We start from the raw sequence: 20,202 nt of genomic DNA, 5'->3' as shown, positions 1-20,202 counted from the left end.
CTATAGAAGTTCTCTGATGACTGACCAGGTTAATGATCTGGCATTGTCACTACAGCAGCTCAGGTCACTGCTGTGGCAGGGGTTCAATCCCTGGCCCAGGAACTTCTGTATGCTGCAGGTGTGCCCCCCTCCCCCCAAAAACAGACAAGACTCTACAGCTGTAATATTTTGGACTGTTTAGGAGTTAAAAGAGTTATCATACCTAGAAAGCCCAGGTCACTGTTTCTATTGCAAGTCTATTAAGGAAAGACCACATGGTTGTTTAAAGTAACATAACGTTTTTGGGGACCCAATTACAAAAGTAATACATCATAAATTTATAAAACATAGACAAACAGAAATCAGAAAATAAACACCACCACCTACTACCATTTGGTATATTTATTTTCATGTCCTTCACTACATACCCAGTTACATGCATACATATTTTTCTCCACTTATAAAAATGCAACTTCATACTTCTATCTTTTTATTTGATACAGCAGTAACACATTTTCAAATTAATCAATATATTTTGTATTCTTTTTAATGGCTTTATGGTAATTCACTGCATGCGTATGCCAGAATTTTTCAAACACATTCCCTGTTACTGAACATTTATGCTGTGTCCAAATTCTCAGTACTATAAAACACACTGCAGTGAACATTTCTGTATCTAAATCCAGGTACCTGTGAGATGCTAAGATCTCTCACTCTTTGAATTGTGAATCTAAGCTGCTCCTCCAAAAGATGGCCATGGGGCTAGCTTGCTGAAATCAGCAAAAGTACTACATCTCAGATTATGAATTCTGCTATTTTCCTACTACAATGATGACTTTGCGAAAGGAAGGCCATATTAAGACTTCATTATCCTGAATTTAAGTAACATTTAATTCTTTTTTTTTTTTTGGCCATTTCTTGGGCTGCTCCCGAAGCATATGGAGGTTCCCAGGCTAGGGGTCCAATAGGAGCTGCAGCTGCTGGCCTACACCAGAGCCACAGCACATGGGATCAGAGCCACGTCTGCAACCTACACCACAGCTCACAGCAATGCCGGAGCCCTAATCCATTGAGCAAGGCCGGGGATGGACCCCGCAACCTCATGGTTCCTAGGGGATTCCTTTCCACTGAGCCACGACAGGAACTCCGAAGTAACATAATTCTTTACGAGCTTTATAGCTAGCAAGTCCAGTAAACTGACTTCTAATCCCTGACTTTGGAGGGCTCTGTTGAAAATGGAATAAGTCCTGAGAGTCAGCTTTGGCAAGACAGCTAAGATTTTACCTCGTACCCACAGTCACAGAGTGAAGAGCCTCTGACAGCAGAGCCCAGTGGTTTCAGCTACCTTAAGCACCTTGATAAACATCTGGTAAATTTCTTGGGCTGTAAAATCAGAATCGAGTGCTGCTTTTATCTAAATACAAACCCCATGTTCTACCGCCAAGTGATATACCATCCAATCAGAAAAACAGGATAAACAAAAAACTGACCAACTAACCTGATTTTACACAAATCCTCATTTCTTCCTATGGGGGGTGGAAATTGATTCCTACAGTACTCAAGGATTCTAATAATTAATGTATAGATTACTCAGAAGAAAACAGTATCTCTACAAGACATTTTTAGCTTTTTATTCCCCAGGGCATTTCCAGGCATAAGGCCATCTACTCAGAATTAACAGGAAGACTTTTCCCTAAATTGCAAAGTACTGGAGAGCAGATTGTCCTTACAGGCTAATTAATTATCTGGTATATTAAGAGATTATAAGCGTTTAATAATAACAGTATTAAAACAATGATAACATAATTTCTTTTCTTTCATTCTTACTTCCCGAGCACAAAGACTAAATGATAATATGGTTATGTATTTACCCACTGAAAAGCTAGATCTCTCTCTAGGTATTATTTTGAGCTCCAAAACACTTGGGTGGCTGAGAGGGGAAACTCTCTTTGCCCTGTATCCTATCACTTCCATATTCCATACCTGCGGCCCTAAAAAGAAAAAAAAATACTTAAAATAGTAAGTCTAGTTACTTCTGTTGCTTCCTGCTTTCCCTAGGCACTTTCTTCTCTCTTTTTTTTTTTTTTTTTTTTTTTTTTTGTCTTTTGTCTTTGTCTTTTTTGTTGTTGTTGTTGTTGCTATTTCTTGGGCCGCTCCCGCGGCATATGGAGGTTCCCAGGTTAGGGGTTGAATCGGAGCTGTAGCCACCGGCCTACACCAGAGCCACAGCAACGCAGGATCCGAGCCGCGTCTGCAACCTACACCACAGCTCACGGCAACGCCGGATCCTTAACCCACTGAGCAAGGGCAGGGACCGAACCCGCAACCTCATGGTTCCTAGTCGGATTCGTTAACCACTGCGCCACGACGGGAACTCCCTAGGCACTTTCTTCTTGTCTTCTTTTGCCAGTTCATCATCTTTTTATTTTTTGGTCCGTGCGTGCAGCATGTGGAAGTTCCTGGGCCAGAGAGGAAACCCACACCACAGCAGCAACCAAAGCCACTGCAGTGACAATGCCAGATGCGTAACTCCAATCCTTCTTCTTCTTCGTCTTTTTGCCATTTCTAGGGCCGCTCTCACGGCATATGGAGGTTCCCAGGCTAGGGGTCCAATTGGAGCTGTAGCTGCCGGCCTACACCAGAGCCACAGCAACTCGGGATCCAAGCCTCATCTGCAACCTACAGCTCACGGCAACAATGGATCCTTTAACCCACTGAGCAAGTCCGGGGATCGAATCCACAACCTCATGGTTCCTAGTCGGATTCATTAATCACTGAGCCACAAAGGGAACTCCAAATCCATCTTCTCCTAAGTTGATGCATATTTGATTTCTGATTGCTCAGGCTTTTGTTTCCCAAGCATGACCCAGGAATCATCTGTATCACAATCACTTGAGGTGTGTGTTAAAAATGAAAGTTTCTCAGATTTCCCTTGTGGCGCAGTAGGTTAAGGATCCAGCACTGCCACTGCTGTCGAGCTGGTTCCAGGGCTCCCCACCCCCACCACCAAAAAACTTCCAAAAAACCAAAAAACTTGATTCAGTAGCCACTTGGATGTAATCAAATCTTATTTCTGCACCTTGAGGAAGCCCTTGACGAATGGTTATTTTCTTTATATGCCTATTGCTTGTCTCAATGGACAAAGCAAGAATTTTGCCTGTTTTATTTTTAAGTCATATCTTAGCCTAGGTCGTTAGTTTGCAGTTTTCTGGGGCCTCTTTATTACTGTAAACTTAAGTCAGAAATATTAGTAAGTTTAGGTCATTTTGTATATTTGGACACAGAGATTCACTGGTTGAATCTAGGCTCCGTTTCTTTCTAGATTTGTGCGCTTAGACAAGACAGATATCTTCTCCTAAACTTTTTCTTTCACCTGTAAAATAAATGGAGAGGGAGTTCCCGTTGTGGCATAGCAGAAATGAATCCGACTAGGAATCATGAGATTGCGGGTTCGATCCCTGGCCTCGCTCAGTGGGTTAAGGATCTGGCGTTGCCCTGAGTTGTGATGTAGATCATAGACAATACTTGGCTCTAGCGGGGCTATGGCTGTGGCGTAGGCCGGCAGCTGTAGCTCCTATTGGACCCCTAGCCTGGGAACCTCCATATGCCATGGGTGCAGCCCTAGAAAAGGAAAAAAGACAAAAAAAAATTAAAAATAAAATAAAATAAATGGAGTGAGTAGTACCTGATTAGCAGAGTCATGAAGAAAATTAAATAAAATGTTGGTTAGCACAGTGCCTAGAACACCTGCTCAGTAAACTGATGATATTAACTAATGGAAGTAAAGGAGAAGGAGGAAGTGGTGGCAGCAGTTTGATGGTTCTAGTCTTTAGGTGTATTTCTAGCCAAATTCAGGTAAACTTTAGAAGTGAGTGTGTTTCTACCCGTAAATGGCTATTTCCTGTATGTCAGACACATCCCAAATAGCTTAAACATTTCAAAATAATTCATTTAGATGTCATTTATATAAGAGGAAATACAATTGGTAAATTATAGGAAATTATATTTAATTTCATAAGAGGAATACAGATAAATGCAAAGTATTCTGTGTGTGCAAATGAAAGATCAAGTGTTACTCAGTTCTGATAAGATATGGTAGAACAGGTAGTATATATGTTGCTGCTAAAACTCCCCCCCTTTTTTTTGGCTTTTAGGTCAGCGCCCTCAGCATATGGAGGTTCCCAGGCTAGGGGTCAAACTAGAGCTACGGCTGCTGGCCTATACCACAGCCACAGCAAAGCAGGATCTGAGCCACATCTGCAACCTATATCATAGCTCATGGCAACAACAAATTCTTAACCCACTGAGCGAGGCCAGGGATCGAAACCGCAACCTTCTGGTGACTAGTCAAGATTCATTTCTGCTGCGCCGCAATGGGAACTCCCTAAAACTCTTTTATGAAAGTAAATTGGCATTACTTTTCAAAAACCTGGAATGTATTATTTGTTGAATGAAGAGCCTAAAAATATGATACCCTCGTGACCTATCATTTTCAGACTTTGGGATTTATCCAAAGGAAGAGAGAAGTCTTTTTTATCAAAATAATTATTGGAAGCTATTTTATCCAAATGCTAACAACAGAGTACTTAAGTAATTTATGGTAAATCAAATTTCTACATGATGATATGCAGGTATTGACCTAATTGTGAAGAGTCTAATAACATGCAGAGCTTTTGATATTGCTAAATGTAATGAGACACAGGATTCTGTCTCTGCTGATTGTAGCTATGAACAAGTATGCTCGCATGTGGTTAAGGACTAAACAGGAATTTGACAAATGAAAAACAGGTTTGAAAAGGGATCGGATTCTGAGCAATTTTCTTGTATTTTTAATTTCTATTACTGTAGATAAAATATTGTCAATAAACCTTTTTTTTTTTTTTTTTTGGGTCTTTTTAGGGCCACATCTGCAGCATGTGGAAGTTTCCAGGCTAGGAGTCGAATTAGAGTTGCAGCTGCCGGCCTACTCCAATGCCAGATCTGAGCCACATCTTCAACCTACACCACAGCTCATGGCAACACTGGATCCTTAACCCACTGAGCAAGGTCAGGGATCGAACCTGCATCCTCATGGATACTAGCTAGTCAGGTTCGTTTCCACTGAGCTCCAGTGGGAACTCATTTTTTTTTTAATTATAGTTGAATCAACTATAATTAAAAATTAAAAAAATAAATTACAGTTGATTTGCAATGTTGTGCCTAGACTATCTTATTACTAACATTCTGTAAGAAGTTAGCCTGCCAGGGACATCCCAGCAAACCTCTGCTCTCAGGAACTTGGGTTTCCCCATCCTCCAAGTCTACAGGGCTATAGGAACAGGCCCTAAATTCACCAGGGACCATGCTGCCAAGCATGTGACTCTACTCTGCAGATGCGAAAGATGATTAACAGGATTATTTATTATTAAAGGCTAGACATGAATCAGAGGGAAAAGAAAAAGTTACCTAAAAGTAATTGGAACTGCAGCTGCTGGTCTACACCACAGACACAGCAGATCTGAGCAGTCTGCGACCTACACCATGGCTTGGGCCAATGCTGGATACTTAAGCTACTGATGAGGCCAGGGATCGAGCCCATGTCCTCATGGATACTAGTTGGATTTTTTACCGCTGAGCCACAATGGAACTCCCTACAGTACAGGTTTAAGCCCTGGCCTGGGAACTACCATATGCCATGAGTGTGCCCCAGCAAAAAGGGGGGAGGCGCCCAGTTCATGTAAGAGAAAAACTGCCCACTTCAAGCCCTGCAGCAGCAGTTCTCAACTGGAGGCATAATGTTTGACAATGCATGTATGTGTGCCTGTGTACACATGTGCCCGATTGTCACAATAACTGAGGGAGCAGGGTAGGGGGGCATTGCTGGCATTTATGGAGCAGCAGCTAAGAATGTGAACTATCTAGCAGTATGAGGTAAAGTCCCAAAGAAAGAAGAAAACACCAAAAAACCATCGACATTCTTGTTGAGAAAAGCTGCCCTAAAATTCTTGAATCCTTCCATAAATGAGCCTGCTATTCAAGCCCCCAGAAAAATTTAAATTTTTATTGAAGTATAGCTAATTTACAACATTAGTTTCAGGTATACAACAGAGATTCAAAATTTTTACAGCTTATACTTCATTTAAAGTTATTATAGGGAGTTCCATCGTGGCGCAGTGGTTAACGAATCCGACTAGGAACCATGAGGCTGCGGGTTCGATCCCTGCCCTTGCTCAGTGGGTTAAAGATCCGGTGTTGCCGTGAGCTGTGGTGTAGGTCGCAGACGCGGCTCAGATCCCGCGTTGCTGTGGCTCTGGCGTAGGCTGGCAGCTACAGCTCCAATTAGACTCCTAGCCTGGGAACCTCCCATATGTGGCAGGAGTGGCCCAAGAAATGGCAAAAAGACCAAAAAAAAAAAAGTTATTATAAAATAAATGGTTGTACTTCCTGTGTTGTATGATATATCCTTTTAGCTTATTTTATATAGTTTGTATCTCTTAATCCCCTACATCGTGCCCTTCCCCACATCCCTCTCCTCCCAATGGCAACCCCTAGCTTGTTCTCTATATCTGAGTCTATTTCTGTTTTGTAAATATTTTTTTAGATTCCATATATATATATGTATAGCGATAACATACAATATTTGTCTTTCCCTGACGTACTATACTAAACATAATACCCTCCTGGTCCACCTACATTGTTCCAAAAGTGGCAAAATTTCATTCTTTTTTATGGTTGAGTAGTAGTATTCCACAGTGTGTGTGTGTGTGTAGGTTGCTTCCATATGATGGCAATTGTAAATAATGCTGTCATGAGCACTGAGGTGCATATATCTTTTTGAATCAGTGTTGTTTTTTGTTTTTTTTTTTTTTTTTTCTTTTTTATGGCCACATCTGTGGCATGTGTAAGGTCCTAGGGGCTGAGTAAGAGCTTCAGCTGATCCCTTTGCCACAGCCACAGCCACACCAGATCCGAGCTGCATCTATGACCTACACTGCAGCTTATGAATGCTGGATCCATAATCCACTAGGCGAGGCAAGGGATCAAACCTGCATCCTCTGGGAGTCTACATCAGGTCCTTAACCCACCAAGCCATAATGGGAACTCCTGAATTAGTATTTCTGTTTTCTCTGAGTATATACCCAGGAATGGAATTGCTGGATTATATATGGTAGGTATATTTTTAGGAACCTCTATACCGTTTTACATAGCAGTTGTACCAATGTATGTCCCAGCCAACAGCATACGACAGTTCTTTTTTCTCCACATCCTGACCAATATTTGTTATTTATGGCCTTTTTGAAAATACCCACTCTCAGGTGTGAGGTAGTATCTCATTGTGGTTTTGATTTGCATTTTTCTGGCAACTAGAGACACTGAGCATTTTTCATGTGCCTGTTGGCCATCTGTATGTTTCTGGGAAAATGTATATTTAGGCCTTCTGCCCCAATTTTTTTTTTTGGGGGGGAGGGCATGCCTATACCATGCACAAGTGCCCAGGCCAGGGATTGAACACCGCACCAATAACAATGCCAAATCCTTAACTACCGGGCCCCCAGGGACTTCCCCCTTTTGCCTGATTTTTAATCAGGTCATTTGTTCTTTTAATATTGAGTTGTATGAGCTGTTTATATAATTTGGGTATTAACCCCTTCTTGGTCATATCATTTGCAAATATTTTCTCCCATTCAGTAGGCTGTCTTTTTGATTTGTGGATGGTTTCCTTTGCTGTCCAAAAGCTTTTAAGTTTAATTAAGTCCCATCTGCTTGCTGTTACTATTTGTCTCATGAGATATATCCAAAAAATAGTACTATGATTTATGTAAAAGAGTTTTCTACCTCTGTTTTCTTCTAGGTGTTTCATGGTTTCTGGCCTTAAGCTTAGGTCTTTAAACTATGTTGAGTTTATTTTTGTATAAGGTATGAGAAAACATTTTAATTTCATTCTTTTACATGGAGCTGTTTGGTTTTCCCAGCAGGAATTTTCACTGAAGAGACAGTCTTTTCCCTACTGTATATTCTTGCCTCTCGTAGATTAATCGATCATATTAAGTCCTGCATGTGTCAGGCACTAATATTCTTTTTTTTTTTTTTTTCTTTCGGTCTTTGTCTTTTAGCTTTTTCTAGGGCCACTTCCACAGCACATGGAGGTTCCCAGGCTAGGGGTCTAATTGCAGCTGTAGCTGCCGGCCTACGCCACAGCCACAGCAATGCAGGATCCACGCTATGTTTGTGACCTACATTACAGCTCACAGCAACGCCAGATCCTTAACCTACTGAGCAAGGCCAGGGATCGAACCCGAAACCTCATGGATCCTAGTCGGATTCGTTAACCACCAGCCACGACGGGAGCTCCAGGCCCTAATATTCTCGACCATTTATTCCCTCACATACAGAGGATAACCCAAGTCTCAACACACTACATGAAACAGGATTCCTGGAGCCCATACCTATGTTAATCCATGCAAGGCCTTCTTAAGATGAAGTCAGAAAGGTGCAGACAATTTTAGCACCATCACACATAAACTTATTCCTACTGATCCTTTTCCTAAAGCCTTACAACATCAATTAGCTTTACAAAGAACTTTAGATTTCTGAAGCACTTCCATAATGATTTTTTCTTTCCTTTTTTTCTTTTTTTTTTTTTGCTTTTTAGGGCCACACCCACAACACATGGAGGTTCCCAGGCTAGAGGTCAAATCAGAGCTGCAGCTGCCAGCCTACATCAGAGCCACAGCAACACAGGATCTGAGCTGCATCTGCAACCTATACCACAGCTCACGGCAAAGCTGGATCCCTTATTCACTGAAGGAGGCCAGGGATTGAAAGTGCAACCTCATGGTTCCTAGTTGGATTCATTTCCAGTGCACCACAATGGGAACTCCTGCACAATGATTTTCAATCCAGAAACACTTCTGCACATGTGCCCCAGCAGAATGAACTTGCCAGGACAGCAATTCTATCACTTCTCTATCTAAAATCTTCCTCTCAAGAGAGTCAAATATTCTGAAATAAGATAAAGACTAATTCTGGAATAACTCTATTTCTTAGCAAAGAATAATCATATGCCATTTAAAATACTAAAACCTAATTAGCAAGTTACTATCCTAACTACAAAATATAGACAAATCATACAGATAAGAATGCTGTTAACCTGAAACGTACATTTGGCCAGACACAAGGAGTCCCATAAGGATTTTAAAGCATTCTCTAAAAGGTTGTAACCCACCTGGGAAAATAAAATAGTATGACAAAGGAAAGAATAAAAAATTTGGTGAGGAGTTTCTGTTGTGGAGCAGTGGAAATGAATCTGACTAGTATCAATGAGGATGAGGGTTTGACCCCTGGCCTCACTCAGTGGGTCAGGGATCTAGCATTACCATGAGCTGTGGTGTAGGTCGCAGACATGGCTTGGATCCCAAGCTGCTGTGGCTGTGGCGTAGGCCGACAGCTGCTCTGATTCGATCCCTAGCCTGGGAACTTCCATATCCTGCAGGTGTAGGACTAAAAAGAAAAAAAAAAATTGATTCGGAGCAAAACTCCCACATTTTTCCTTTGTTTTGTTTCCCTGTGTCTCAAAGTGAGTTTCATATTCTGCTCTAATGAGTTCAAGAATCTGAACATGTAAACTCAGAAATACAACATTACAGTTATCTTTTCTCAACCCTGGTAGCTACTATCCTACCCTACCCCCAAAATGAGACTTCTCCAAGTGCCTCTTCTCATCTGGCAGCAAACTGCAACCCAAGCTCATCTTGTTTGCTTCATTATGATCCATCAAGCCTATCTGTGAAGTCAGCAGTGTGCCTCCGACTAATACTTTGGGAGATGCTGAGAAAGATAAAAGCAGCTGACACCCAGGAGTTAGACTGCTACTATCAGTTAGGCCTTAGTGTCTCGGTGAAAATTAATTTCACAGGAGATTTTCCTGCAAAAGTCCTATTTCCTTAAGCCTTTTCCCAAATCACTGCTGTAAATCCTTTCTAACACCCTCTTTTTTTGTTGTTTTGTTTTTTGTTGTTGTTGTTTTTGTCTTTTTGCCTTTTCTAGGGCTGCACCCACAGCATATGAAGGTTCCCAGGCTAGGGGGTCTAATCGGAGCTGTAGCTGCCAGCCTATGCCACAGCCACAGCCACAGCAACGCCAGATCTGAGCCTCATTTGTGACCTAAGCCACAGCTCACGGCAACACCGGATCCTCAACCCACTGAGCGAGGCCAGGGATTGAACCCGCAACCTCATGGTTCCTAGTCGGATTCCTTAACCAGAGCCACGACCAGAACTCCCCCTAACACCCTCTTACTGACTGGCTTCATGGTTCCCTATGGTGGAGGTTCTCCCTTGCTGCAAGCAACAACTGTGTCTACTATACGTGAGTGAGTCCCTAGGAGCAAAAAATGGTAAATAAGAGTTCACATCTAAAATTAAATACCTTTGGAAGTTTCATTGTGGCACAGTGGAAACAAACCCATGAGGATGCCAGTTCGATTCCCTGGCCTCGCTCAATGAGTTAAGGATTTGGCAGTGCTGTGAGCTGTGGTGTACTGCAGATGCAGCTCAGATCCTGCATTGCTGCAGTTGTGGCGTAGGCCAGCAGCTGTAGCTCTGATTTGATCCCTAGCCTGGGAACTTCTGTATGCTTTGAGTGTAGCCTTAAAAAGCAATAATAATAACAATAAAATAATAAAAACAAAAAACAAAATTAAATATCTCAAACTCTGCACACATTATCTCTCTGCCTGTCATTAATCTTCCCAAACTGACCCCTCTCAAAATATCCACTTTCTTAAATTGTTCTTGAGGGAGTTCCCTTCATGGTTTAGTGGTTAACAAACCTGACTAGGATCCATGAGGATTCAGGTTCAATCCCTGGCCTTGCTCAGTGGGTTGGGGATCCAGCATTGCCTTAAGCTGTGGTGGCACAGACATGGCTCAGATCTTGTGTTGCTGTGGCTGTGGCGTAGGTTGGCAGCTGCAGCTCCGATTCCATTCCTAGCCAGGGAATCTCCTTATGCGGGTGCAACCCTAAAAAAAAAAAATTGTTCTTGGTACTCTCCTGGTTTTCCTCTGACCTCCTTCCTCCCCCTGTAGCAGTTCTTTCTGTCCTATAAATGTAGGTGTTATTCTCCAAAGTTCTGCTCTTAATCCCCCAACAATACCACTGGTTCTTGCTCATTTCTGATTCACAGTATTCCCCTTGAAAATCTAATGAAATCTATGGACCACTCCCCGCATCATCCTCCCCACATCAGGCCCAGAAAACATACAAATAGTAACATTTTCAAATTTCAGGGAAGGTTTATAGAAACCAAGAGTGATTTCTCTACCCTCTCTTCCCCAGCAACAGAACAATTTCAATAATCCCTTATACACATGACTCCTAAACCATGAACTTTAATCTTTTCCCCTCTCAAACTTCTACTAATTGAAAGCACAAAACTAAACATTTTCCCTTCAAATCTGCTCAATATTCCCGCTTGCTATCCTTCCAGTTACCCAGATTCAAGACATTAGTACCAACTGTGACTTACTCCTCTGAAGGGATTAAATATATAGGTTATTATCTATAGATTCTACCTTTAAAGTGGTTTTTTTTTTTTTTTTTCTAAAATGTCTTAATACCCGTTTCCTCTTTACCTTCACCCTGACACTGTCCTGGTTTTGCTCCTTATGATTCTCGTCCATACCACTACTAGCATCCTATAATTGCTCTCTCAAACACTACTCTAACCACTTAAAATCCCTGGGCTTCCCTCTCCATTCCCCAAGGAAGAAAATTTTAGCTTGACTTCCAAGGGCCTCCACAATTTGTTCCTAATAAACCTTTCCAACCTTAATCTCACAATTCTCTTCTAGGAACCTAAAGCTTTTATCACACTGGATTCTCAATATTCCTCATAAACAGTTGATACTGTCTCCATAAAAACCCAAACTCTGGTTTCTCTTTAAAAGGAAAAACAAAAACAAAAACAAAAAACCAACACTAGACCAAAATTCCTACAAGGCAACAACTGACTGGAGCTAAGAATACCTTCTCTAGGAGTTCTCACTGTGGCTCAGCAGGATAAGAACCCGACTAGTATCTACGAGGATTCTGGTTCAATCCTTGGTCTCGCTCAGTGGATAAAGAATCCAGAGTTGCTGTGGCTGTGCTGCAGGCCAACAGCTGCAGCTCCGATTCAACCCCTAGTCTGGGAACTTCCATATGCTATAGGTGTGGCCCTAAAGAGGGGGGGCGGGGAGAAAAAGAATACTTTCTCTAGCTCTCTGCAATCCGCACTACTTACTGTCTGTACCTGGAAAGATTCTCTTCTTTAGCTTTTTTGTATGCCTCTGTACGAAACCTGAATTTGTAACCCTAACCAGGAAAATATACGTACCTATCCTGGTACCCAAACCCAGATTCAATTAAGGTTATACCACCTCTCCTCTTTAAATAATTTAGTAAAAATATGAGTGTCCTATGGGAATTCCCATTGTGGCTCAGGGGTAATGAATCTGACTAGTATTCATGAGGACGGGGGTTTGATCCTTGGCCTCGCTCAGTGGTAATTAATCTGACTAGTGTTCACGAAGACAGGGGTTTGATCCTTGGCCTCACTCAGTGGTAATTAACCTGACTAGTATTCACGAGGATGGGGATTTGATCCTTGGCCTCGCTCTATGGTTTAAGGATCCAACACTGCCATGAGCTGTGGGTAGGTTGCAGATGCTGCTCAGATCCTGCATTGCTGTGGTACAGGGCGGCAGCTGCAGCTCTGATGTGACCCCTAGCCTGGGAACTTTCATATGCCTCAGGTGCATGCCCCCCCAAAAAAATAGAGTGTCCTAATATTATTAATGATTAAAACATAAGCTGGCCAGCTTATTTCTGTGCTTACTGGGCCGAGGGCATTCAGGGAGGTTGAATGGAGTGCCCCTAGTTTGAGTGTTAGCTCACAGAACAGGTAAACTCCCACTTCAGGAAATAAGCTACAGAATAATTTACAGTATCTCTGCTGCTTTTTATTATTTATTTTATTTTACTTTTTCTTCTGCTTTTTTCACAGAGGATGACCCATTGCCTCAGCAAACATGCCTATACTATAGCCCCAAGTCAGTTAACATGGAAATACCTGTTAGCATCTGTGTACATTTGGTTAAATGCTCATCATCACCAACAACAGCCAAGAGAAAAACAGCTTCTAATCTGCAGATACATATTAACAGGTTATTTTATTCATTTTTTAATTTATTCTTTTTAGGTTCATACCTACGGCATATGGAAGTTCTTAGCCTAGGGGCTGAATTGGAACTGCAGTTGCCAGCCTATACCACAGCCACAGTTTGTGGCAATGCCGGATCCTTAACCCACTGAGGGAGGCCAGGAATAGAACCCACATATTCATGGATACTAGTTGGGTAATGAACCCACTGAGCCACAATGAGAATTCCCTAAAAAGTTATTTTATTTATTTATTTATTTATTTTTAGGGCCACACACACCGCATGTGTGGCATATGGAAGTTTCCAGGCTAGGGGTCTAATCAGAGCTACAGCCACCAGCCTACACCACAGCCACAGCAACACCAGATCCACGTCGTGCCTGCAACATACACCACAGCTCATGGCAGTACCAGATCCTTAACCCACTGAGTGAGGCCAGGGATCAAACCCGCAACCTCATGGTTCCTAGTCAGATTTGTTTCTGCTGCACTACGATGAGAACTCCATAAAAAGTTATTTTAGAATATAAATAGCTGTGGTATACTTTTCTTGCTGAATACATTTAAATCATTTCATCGATGGTAAAATTTCAATACATCAAAACTTAATTTACTGAGAATCCAACATGAACTTCTCCCTCCACAAAACCTTCAGGTATTATCCAAAGATAGTTGTAAACATTTAAATAAATTTCCTTTTAAACTGAAAGAAGTCATAGGAAGTGCCACGAGCATGGGGAAAGACTTTGGATTAATTATCACCACTACTGTTTCTGAATAAGTAAGCTAATGCTAACTTGAAATATTTCCTAAGATATATACAGCTACCTTCTCGGCACTAGATAGTACCACTCCCATTTCACAGAAGGGAAAACAAAGGCACAGATAAGGGAATCATTTGCCAAATATCACAAAAGTTCAGAGAAGAGAAGTGTTCCTGGCTCACTATTAGGTTCTGAAAGCTAAGCAAAGAAAAACACTAACTATAAGAAGAAAACAACCCTCCAGTTAAACACAAGTCATGAGGACACAGAAAGACAAAAAGAAGTAGGTATTAAGAGTGGGTTAAATCACTACTACCTAACATTATTCTCACCTTCAAAACAGTGTTAATAAATTCAAGAAGCAGTAGACTATAATGACTAATTCAATTTAAAATTCATCAACATTTTCTGGGCAAAACACTATGAGGGTTTGTGTGCGGTGTGGAATGAATTCCTCTAAATGGAAGACTTTTTTTCTACTCCAAGTGACAATGATGACAGGTCTCTTAATCCAAGAGTGATGGCCTGAGAGACTAGGAAAAGGAAGTTTTGTAGAAGGCTGCCACACTACTTAGTTTTGACAGGCTTCTTCATAACAAGCAGCCTTCAACAGAAGAGGAAATGAAAGCTTGCCCTCAACCACCATGGTATTATTTCCTTCCTTAAAACTCAGGTTTAGGAGTTCTCTTGTGCAGTGGGTTAAGGATCTAGTGTTGTCACTGCAGCAGCTTGGGTTCCACTCTTGGCCCAGGAACTTCCACATGCCATGGGCGTGGCCAAACACAAAAAACAACTCATGTTTAAATCCTTGCCTATGTCCTTTATAAACACTTCTCCTAGTACTTAAGACTTTCTTGATCTAGAGCCATCCTCTCTTTCAACTGATCCAAGATATGTTTCTGCCCAGGGTTAATTTACCCCGCCATTATGACATTTCTTGTCTATTCATACAGGATGAGGTGAAAACAGAGAGCAGCTGGGCCTACATTTCATCTTTTCCCACAAGTTATTCAGAATCATCTCCCACCTGCAGGCTCTGCCTTTTCTCACTTGGCATTATTTGTGCTATTTGTTTTTTTGTGGGGGGTTTTTTGTTTGTTTTTTGCTTTTTAGGGCTGAACTTTTGGCATATAGGAGTTCTCAGGCTAGGGGTTGGATCGAAGGCACAGCCACTGGCCTACACCACAGCCACAGCAGCGTGGGATCCGAGCTGTGTCTGCCACCTGAGCTATAGCTCATGGCAGTGCCAGGTCCTTAACCCACTGATCGAGGTCAGGGATCACACCGGCATCCTCATGGATCCCAGTCTGGTTTGTTGACCGCTAAGCCATGATAGGAACTCTGCAATTGTGCTATTTGTGCTCTTTTGTTACAATCATATCCACAACATCAATTATGGATTGACTTATTTTATCCAGGCTTGTAAATGCCCTGGTTAAATTTACTGATGAAATGTCCCCTTCATTCACTTATAACTGTCTTCTAAGTCATTCTATGTAAAAATACTCCACTCACGGCATGTTCAATTTTTCTCTCTTTTTACTCCTTTTCAGAACGCTACTTTGCAAAGGTCAAACACTGACATCCTAAAACATACCACTAAACATACCTGCCTTCCCTTTCCCATGGGAAATACATTTTTAGATTCTACCTCCTAAAAGAATATTTGTCTTATTCCTACCTTCAGTCAAGTGCAATTTAAAATACTTCTGGAGTTCCCATTGTGGCACAGTGGTTAACGAATCCGACTAGGAACCATGAGGTGGCGGGTTCGATCCCTGCCCTTGCTCAGTGGGTTAACGATCCAGCGTTGCTGTGAGCTGTGGTGTAGGTTGCAGAGGCGGCTCGGATCCCGAGTTGCTGTGGCTCTGGTGTAGGCTGGCAGCTACAGCTCCGATTCGACCCCTAGCCTGGGAACCTCCATATGCCACGGGAGCGGCCCAAGAAATGGCAAAAAAAATAAATAAATAAAATACTTCTACATATGCCCTTAGGCTAGCAGACAACACCTAGGTTTTTACTGTCCTGTATCCTGGAGTTCTCACTGTGGTGCAGCAGAAATGAATCCAACTGGTATCCATGAAGACAAGGGTTTGATCCCTGGCCTCGTTCAGTGGGTTAAGGATCTGGCATTGCCATGAACTGTGGTGTAGGCCTGCAGCTGCAGCTCCAATTCAGCCCCTAGCCTAGGAACTTCCATATGCCACGGGTTCAGCCTTTAAAAAAAGATGGCAGAGCAAAACATATATCCTATATCCTGAATGATGCCCTGATCATCATTCTTTCCTGTCTTTCCTCCTAGGCCTCTGACTTAAAAAACAAAGAAGAAGAAAATCTAGAAGCAGTGGCATACCTACATGGCAAGAGACCTAAAGAAATAGACTCCTCTGAAGATTTATCAGAAATGAGGTATGGAAGTAAGAAAACAAATAAAAAAAGAGAAAAAGTCATGAACAGATAGGAGTGAATGGAGAGGAGAATAAGGCAATGTCCTCCCAAAAGAACTAATGGGGAAAACCAGCAGTGAGTGATCCTAGAGCATGTGGAGCCACATATCCAGGACTAAGAGACACTTAACCCATCCCAGACACTTACCGTGTTGCATTTTGTGCCACACACCACTTGCCTATGATTTAGCCACTGAGATGCAAACACTTTATTGAGGGTCCCAAGGTGAAACTCTCTTTCCTTCAGGAGACTGGGAAGTTGCTGTGCTGCATAACCATGCAACACTCGAGAGTAGTTGGTTTCATTCTGTAGCCTGACTTCTCGGTTCTTCAGGTAGTACACTAAGGATCTCTTCACTGGGGGGAGTCTTTTCCTTTTGTGCAGTGAATGATCCCAGCCAAACTGTGGAAAGCAAAATTAAAAATCAAGGCTTTTGCTACCTTTGTCAGATGGAGAGATCCTACTGTATTAAGGAACTCAACAAAAATTCTTTCTGCAGGATTTACATACAACAGAAACACAATACTAGGAGTTCCCATTGTGGTGCAGTGGTTAATGAATCCGACTAGGAACTATGAGGTTTCGGGTTCAATACCTGGCCTTGCTCAGTGGGTTAACGATCTGGCGTTGCTGTGGCTCTGGTGTAGGCTGGCTACAGCTCCGATTCGGCCCCTAGCCTGGGAACCTCCATATGCCACGGGAGCAGCCCAAGAAATGGCAAAAAAAAAAAAGACCAAAAAAAAAAAAATACAATACAAAACAAAAGACAGCAAAGTCAATCTAAAGTCCAGTTTAACTCTCCCAACATTGAAAAGATGCTGCTCATAGTCAAACCTACCTACAGGAAACAAGGGCTGAAAGACAAGGACATGAAAGCAGAAAAAAGGACAAAAGAAAACTAAGTCTTCTTAGAAGTGAAGGATTCAGGTATCTAAAAGTACCTGAGTACTTTTGATAGGGGAGGGAATAAAGGGCAGAGACAGACCTGGACTACATCTCTAATGGCCCCCTTCTCTGTCTCGGCCTGCACTCCCTGCAGAGCATAGAAGGTGCAGCCCAAGGAGCCTGACTAGGATCCCAGGTCTTTCAGGCAATGGCCACCTTCCTGTCACCAGGTCCATGCTCCAGACAGTTGAAAAATTTGAAAAATTAAACACCAAAGGGGTGGCAGGCATGGGAAATCTGAGTCTGAATACCACCACCAAGGTCTTCCCTGCCAAAGAGAGCTGGATAGGAGTGATACCTGAAAACTGCTGTCTCTCCTAGGCGTCCAAGTACCAAAAGACCCAGCTCAGGGCTTGAGGATCCTTAGGGAGGCTCATTCCTATATGAGATACGCAATCATCTCCGCTTCCCCCGGCCACTGGAAGGGGGGCTTAACTTTCCCTTCACGTATTTGTGGGAGGTTTTGTTCCCTTCCTTCGATTCCTTTTGATCCCCTTCCTTTAAACCCAGATTGCTTCTCCCCAAACCCCACTCCCGGCTGCAGGCCTCCCTGGAATATACCTCATTCTCATGTTCCCCTTTAGCTCCTCAGCCCTGCGGTCTTTCTGCTTTCCAGTGAACTCCTAAGGGCCCATCCCTGATTCTACAGACCGAGGTTCTGCTCTTCCCCTCCACCTCCAGCTCCCCCCCTCCAAACCCCCGACTATAGATCTTGGACCCCGTTAAGGTTTCCTCATCTGCGAACCCTATTCCCTAGGTGTCTCGGTCTAATCACCCGGCTCCCACTTCTCAGCCCTCACCTGTGGGCCCTGAGCGTCGCTCCCAGCTCCCGGCGAGGCGGGCGCTTTCCGCTTCCTGCTAACTGCTTTCCGGGCCATAGTGGGCAGCGCCGCGGCGGCCCCGCAGCCACATGGGGCGGGGGAAGCGTGGGGGAGCAAGAAGGCGGGTCATATACTGGGCCCCGGGGCCGCGCACCTTAGCGCGCTCGGCCCGGAAAATGACCCGGACCCCGGGCGGCAGTAGAAAATAAGGAAGGTAAGCAGAAGGGAAGGAGGGAAGGAGGACTGGGGCCGGGAAAGGGAAGGGAAAGGGGAAGGGGAGGCAGGAACCCGAAGCTTTACGACGACGGAGTCTGGAAAGGACGGCGAGCGGCTGGAACCAAAACACCCCTCCCCTTCGCCCGCGCTCCGTCACCCTCGCGCAGCCGCACTTGGCAGCACGTCGTCTAGGAGACGCGGTCGGGACTAGGGGGCGGGGTTTGGGGTTCGCAGTAGAGTTTGTGGCTGTTGCTTAACCCCACCCTCCCCGCCCCCCGCGCCGCGCTCCGGACATTTTTCAACCGCCGTCTGACGACCGCTGGAGATGTGCGACTTGCGGGTAAAGGAATTTAGGTTCTACCCGCCGACTTCACCGCCCTGCGCGCCCGCTTGCCCAGCGCAGGCACCTCGCTCGGAGAAGGAATCCCTCCTAACACGCCTTTACCCCGCAGTCGCTTCTGGTTATCTCCTTTTGAAGGCTGCACGTTTCCCCGAACTCTATTAAACCGAGCCCTGGCTCCAAGGATTGGACACTTCGGGAAGAGGCATAACTACCCTCTCCCGCCACACCCACTCTCGACCCCGCAAGGTGGAGTCCGGCTCGAAATCCACAGCAGTTTGTTCAGACTTTCACACTGTAGAGAACTTGTCCGGCCCTGCCCGGGTTCCCCCACCAACACCATCCCAGGGGCCTCTGGCTGCCCTCTCCCCAACTCCTGGGGTGCTCTTGGGCTTCATTTTCCACCCGGTCTTCTCCCTCCCTCGGCTGCCCCCCCCCCCCCCCCCCGTCGCTGTACTAACCGCAACAGCCTTCCAGTCACCTCTCCCTTAGCTGCTGCGTGGGACCTCACTGCCCTTTAGCGTCCCACTACCTCCTGGCCGCACTGTCTTTTGTGCTCTACGAAATAGGCCTCCCTCCGTGATTTATATTTCTTAGTCTCCCATGCAGTTCTAAGCTAAGGACTGGAACAGAGGTCTGTCTGCCACTCCCTGCTTCTCTCTTGGGGCCCAAGTTGCGTCTCCATCAGGGCAGATTGGGTGAAATTCTAAACCACCGAGAAGAGTGGCGTTTGACCTGTCAGTATAGTTAAAGCTGGCATTGGTCACCGGACAAGCGCTCTTCCTTCAGAATCACCCTTGCCTCCGTTTTCAGAAGATTGTGTAGGGATTTGAGTGCCAGCCCCCACTTTGCTCAGATAAAGAAATCCTTTGAGGAAGCAGGAAGCTCTTGCTTGGCTTGGGGCTGACTGGCCTCAGGCTTTAGTGCCCAGTTACCTGCTCATCCATCCCTTCAGGCTTCAGGCCTCATACCTGCAGGGAGCTCTGTTGGCCCATCTGAAGTTCTGCCTACAAGGAGATTTGGATTTGTTTTCCAAGCCGAACCAAAAACCAGATTGAGACAGTGTCTTCCGCCATCCCAAGTCAGCACTGCAGCTAATCCCTAATGCCACCTCGGGAAAGGCAGCCCCATCTTACTTAGTCAGGACTATCTCTTCAGAGACATACACCCAAGTGGGTCAGCAGTGGGTCAGCTTTCCTTTTTTGAGCCAGTTGTTCCAGTTCTGTCTTGCCTCACAATGCTCTGGATGACCCAGGAGCCCATTGGCCAAGAGTCTGGAATTCCTTTGAGAATCTCTAAGCTAATGCTTGGCTGCATTTGAATCTTGGTCTCTGTTCATGTCAGAGGTCTTAGGCTTATCCTCAAGCTTGGTGCACTTCATTTTGACATCCCAGGAACTATCCCTGAATGCAGAGCTCACCATTTCTGTGGGAACAAAATAGAATGAAGATTTATTTGGAAGTTTAAAAGTTTATAATTGCTTTTAAAAGACTGATAATACCAAGAATT

At 43.9% G+C, this 20,202-nt stretch overlaps 1 protein-coding gene across 2 annotated transcripts in view; it reads right to left on the bottom strand.

The window, feature by feature from the left end:
* The window catches only part of DCAF12 (DDB1 and CUL4 associated factor 12), a 40,959-nt gene extending 22,446 nt beyond the window's left edge, over positions 1 to 18,513 (bottom strand). The window contains exons 1-2 of one of the 2 annotated variants that reach the window (XM_021064687.1): positions 18,117 to 18,513; positions 16,519 to 16,773 (exon numbers count right to left, since the gene is read on the bottom strand). In XM_021064687.1, coding sequence (XP_020920346.1) covers positions 16,519 to 16,773; positions 18,117 to 18,194 — 333 coding nt within the window. In that variant the 5' untranslated portion in view covers positions 18,195 to 18,513. The remainder of the gene's footprint in view (positions 1 to 16,518; positions 16,774 to 18,116) is intronic. The other variant, XM_021064689.1, reaches the window with a different exon arrangement.

This window comes from Sus scrofa, chromosome 10 (assembly GCF_000003025.6).
Source record: "Sus scrofa isolate TJ Tabasco breed Duroc chromosome 10, Sscrofa11.1, whole genome shotgun sequence".
Classification (NCBI taxonomy): domain Eukaryota; kingdom Metazoa; phylum Chordata; class Mammalia; order Artiodactyla; family Suidae; genus Sus; species Sus scrofa.
This window is presented reverse-complemented; position numbering and strand designations above follow the sequence as displayed.